This window comes from Phaethon lepturus, unplaced genomic scaffold (genome assembly GCF_000687285.1).
Source record: "Phaethon lepturus isolate BGI_N335 unplaced genomic scaffold, ASM68728v1 scaffold26786, whole genome shotgun sequence".
In the NCBI taxonomy this organism is placed as follows: domain Eukaryota; kingdom Metazoa; phylum Chordata; class Aves; order Phaethontiformes; family Phaethontidae; genus Phaethon; species Phaethon lepturus.
In genome coordinates this window covers 2,706-6,244 of record NW_010547284.1, presented here as the reverse complement: position 1 = coordinate 6,244, position 3,539 = coordinate 2,706, and the positions used below count along the sequence as shown (strand labels likewise).

Below are 3,539 nucleotides of genomic sequence, written 5' to 3'. Positions count from 1 at the left end.
AAAGCTACAGTGCAGTTTTTATATTTCTTTCCTTTGAGATGAACTCTACTGCAGCAGAGGTGTCCACCAACAGCGCCTTCTCTTACTGTATTTGTGTGTTAAAGGTGTTATGGAGGGTGTCCTGCTTCTGCTGACTTCTCAGTGCTCTCTTTGAGCCCCTTGTGTTCCATTGCCCTTCCTGGGATTGCCAGAGACCCACCCCAGGCGATGCCATGCCTCTGGCTTTCTCGGCATCCCATCAGTCTCCCTCCACTGTTGTCCCCTTTGACTTTTGTTGGTGAGCGCCTGGACCCTGTCATGCTGGGTGACTCTGAGCAAGGGCTGGTGCTGCAATGTAGCTAGTGGCATTTGCTTCTGTTCCTCATGCTGCCTTTGCTCTGCTCTAGTGTCCAGAACCAGGTGGACGAAGTCATCGACGTTATGCAGGAGAACATCACAAAGGTGATTGAAAGAGGCGAGCGGCTGGATGACCTACAGGATAAATCAGGTGTGATGCTAAATGCAGCTCTGCTGGCCTTTTCCCAGCATCTCCTCCCCATTGCTGGGCCAGGTTACCTGATTTCAGTTCAGAAAGTGCCTAATGACAGACCTGGGCTTGTATTTCTATGCTTCTTTGGAAGTGTTTCCCAGCCTTGGGCTGCAGAGCTGACTTTCTGCTAACATTCTCTTGTTTCCACCTTTGCCTTCTGCTGCTCTGCACAGAGACATTAGTTTGGAGGTGTTTGGGTGCTATGATCTAGTTTGTCCTTCAGGCTAAGGTAGATTGGTCTGTCTCCCAACAGCCCTGAGCATTTCAGCTGTCCGCTTGCTTGCTGGCTTGCAGAGTGAATTTCTGTCCTCAGAGGGCAGCCAGTACAAACGGGCTCAGTGGGACTCAGCAGGTCTGTGTGTGCTCTAGCAAAGGGCATCACATTGGCATCTGCTGTGGCTTTGGTGAATCACGCTGTGGTTGGGTCTTTTCCCCTAATTATTAGTTTATTGCTTAAAACTCAGTGGAGTTAGTGGAATGAGTGGATGCTCTGACTGCGTGTGCGCTGCTGAATCACTTCTTTTCTTCAATAGAAAGTTTATCAGACAATGCAACAGCTTTTAGCAACAGAGCCAAGCAACTGCGGAGACAGATGTGGTGGCGAGGCTGCAAGGTGAGCAAGAGCTGGAAGAGGCAGGGGTGGGTTTGTGGAGGGGCAGTTGCCTGCCCTCCCCTGGGAAGCGGATGGAGAAGCTCTGCTTTCTAGCTGAAAAGATGCTGGAAGGCAAAAGCCTGCTTTCAGGTTGAAGCAGCTACTCATGGTGCCATGTGTAACGTGCCTCTGTGGTCCTCTTGCAGGTGAAGGCAATCATAGCACTGGTGGCGGTCGTTCTTCTGCTTGTTATCATCGGTGAGTAGCTTCAGGTCACCCCAGCCATGTCTGGCATTGAAATACTCGTACTCTACGCTGTGCTGCTGTTGTCCCTGGGGGGAGAGGACCTGAGCCATTCCTGTCAGGTTGCACTCTGCTTTAAGTGGTTGTAAATGGGGCCTGTAACCCACTCCATGCTGCTTTTCTGCAAGGTTTGACAGTGCATACAGAGGAGCAGGCTCAAACCAAGTCCTATTGACTATTGCCAAAGAAAGCCCATATTGCCCTGCCAACATTGTACTGATCCAGGGTTGGCACCGACCAGTCCCAAGGCTGGTGGGAGTAGATGGAAGAGTTTCAGACTGGAGCAATGCCTTCCAAAGGCCTCTCCACATATATCAACCATTTTGCAGTGGGTCTGCTCCCAGCAAACACTCCTCCCCAAAGTTGCCGGGCTCCTTCATTTTCAGCAGTTAGCTGTTGTGGTTTTGCCATCAGCCCCTTCTCCTGCTCTCTGTCCTTCCTGGTCTCCTTGGAGTTCCCTAGAGCAGAAATGTCACTGCTTTTGCTACCAAAAAGGTAGTAACAAGCAGAGCGTGTTTCTTCCAGGTGGCAGAAGTAATTCAGCCCTCTGCCTGCAGAATGATGTGCTCCAGGGATTCAAGCAGCCCAGCTCCTCTTCCATGCCACTAGGTCTGGAGGGTTTTCCTCCCACTGACAGTGGCCGGGGGCAGCTCTGTAATGGTTCTCGTTACTTTGGCAAAACCCATGCAGCCTGTTGTCCTGCTGACACACAGCCTGCAGCGGGAGAGGCAGAGCTGGCAGCAGGGTGGGAACGTTGCAGAGAGAGAGAGACTGATGGAAAATCCCATCTGGTTTAATTTTGGGAAGCTGGAAGCAGATGAAGGTGGCAGGAAATGTTGTCTAGCGTGTGTGCCGGCAGCAGATTGTGTTTGGAAACACACTTTGGTTTCACAGCTGCTTGGTGTTTGTCACTACAGAAAGAGGGGGGGGATCTCTGTGGTGGGGATGGGTGTCGCACGTGAAGGTGTATGGCTGAGAGCTCATTTCTTTGTGTTTTCCAGTACCCATAGTCCTGAAGTACCATACCTGACGAGGCAGCCGCAGGAGGCTTTGGTGGAGCTGGCTCTGGGATAACCAAACTGCTGTGTAATTTAAGTGAGATATCTGTACATAGCTTTGAAGTTGTTTTTCTCCAAGGAGCGAGGAGGTGGTGGCAAGTAGCCAGTTCTAACAGAGCATTTTAAGAACTGCCAAATGACCCTTTTTTTTGGTCAAGTACCTGTTCCTGCTGTCAGACTTTTTTTATAACAGAAGATTCAGTTCCCAAATCGCCTGTTTTGTGGAATTCTGGGTCTCTAGTTTGGAGCTGGCTACTTGCCACTACAGTTTATTTGTATATATGGTCGAGTTGTAATATTAATAATAATACCGTTTCAGCAGTTCCTCACTGCCTGCCGTGGAAGGCAGAGGGGAGTCTGTCCTTTCATCAGAGCAAAGGAGGGGGAAAATGTCTGAACAGAAACATACCATTATGTTACAGGGAACTGACCACTCTGTGGAGAACTTCAAGGGTGTTGCTTCCTTCTTGTTGGGGGTCGGGGGCAAAGGGAAGATAAAAAAAAAGCAGGGGGAAAAAAAGAAATAATTAGGTTTTACAATCCAGAAGACTCTTGTCCTGCCATGGGAATGCACAAGCTCAGTGTTTTCAGTATTGCTGCTTACAGCTGTGACTAAAGACATTCCAGTAAACCTATTTTTGACTGTACATCTGGTGTTCCTGCACATCTTCATAGAGTTCTGGAGGACATTCAGGGCGCTCTGCTGCTGAGAGTCCCTAGGAAGGGGCTGTTTCAGTGTTTTCTTCACCAGAAGCAAGAATTGCCCAGCTATTAGCCCAGTGATACGAGACACAGCAGGAGGACAGCAACTCTTCTGAAACCAGTCCAGGGGGAAAAAGCCCATTTCCTTTCAGAGCCCTTCACTTTGGTGTGGTGGTTGTGGTCCCAAATGCCAGCCCATTTCCCTTCCCTGTGATCGGTGGGGTGGGGGTTGTTCCCAGATAGATGCACTGGGGTGCTCAGGGAGGTGTAGAGGCCCCTGTGCTGGACTAAACAGGGGCTGAGCTCCTCCATCCATGGGTAGGACTGCTGTGTTTTGGCTGTCTCTATACTTGGT

The 3,539-nt window shown here is 50.0% G+C and overlaps 1 protein-coding gene across 1 annotated transcript; it reads left to right on the top strand.

Annotated features, from left to right (window-relative positions):
* Positions 1-392: 392 nt before the first annotated feature.
* VAMP4 (vesicle-associated membrane protein 4) lies at positions 393-2,518 on the top strand. The gene is made up of 4 exons (XM_010289596.1): positions 393-487; positions 1,063-1,142; positions 1,328-1,379; positions 2,426-2,518. Exons 1-4 carry the CDS (start codon positions 421-423, stop codon positions 2,452-2,454), a joined length of 228 nt encoding a protein of 75 aa, XP_010287898.1. The 5' UTR covers positions 393-420; the 3' UTR covers positions 2,455-2,518.
* Positions 2,519-3,539: the final 1,021 nt, after the last annotated feature.

What these genes read in the sequence shown, in the direction of transcription:
- VAMP4 (XM_010289596.1), top strand. Translation starts at nt 421, where the DNA reads ATGCAGGAGAACATCACAAAGGTGATTGAAAGAGGCGAGCGGCTGGAT. An exon ending in TGACCTACAGGATAAATCAG is followed by an intron (nt 488 to 1,062) that starts GTGTGATGCTAA and finishes TTTCTTCAATAG; the next exon opens with AAAGTTTATCAGACAATGCA. An exon ending in TCTTCTGCTTGTTATCATCG is followed by an intron (nt 1,380 to 2,425) that starts GTGAGTAGCTTC and finishes TGTGTTTTCCAG; the next exon opens with TACCCATAGTCCTGAAGTAC.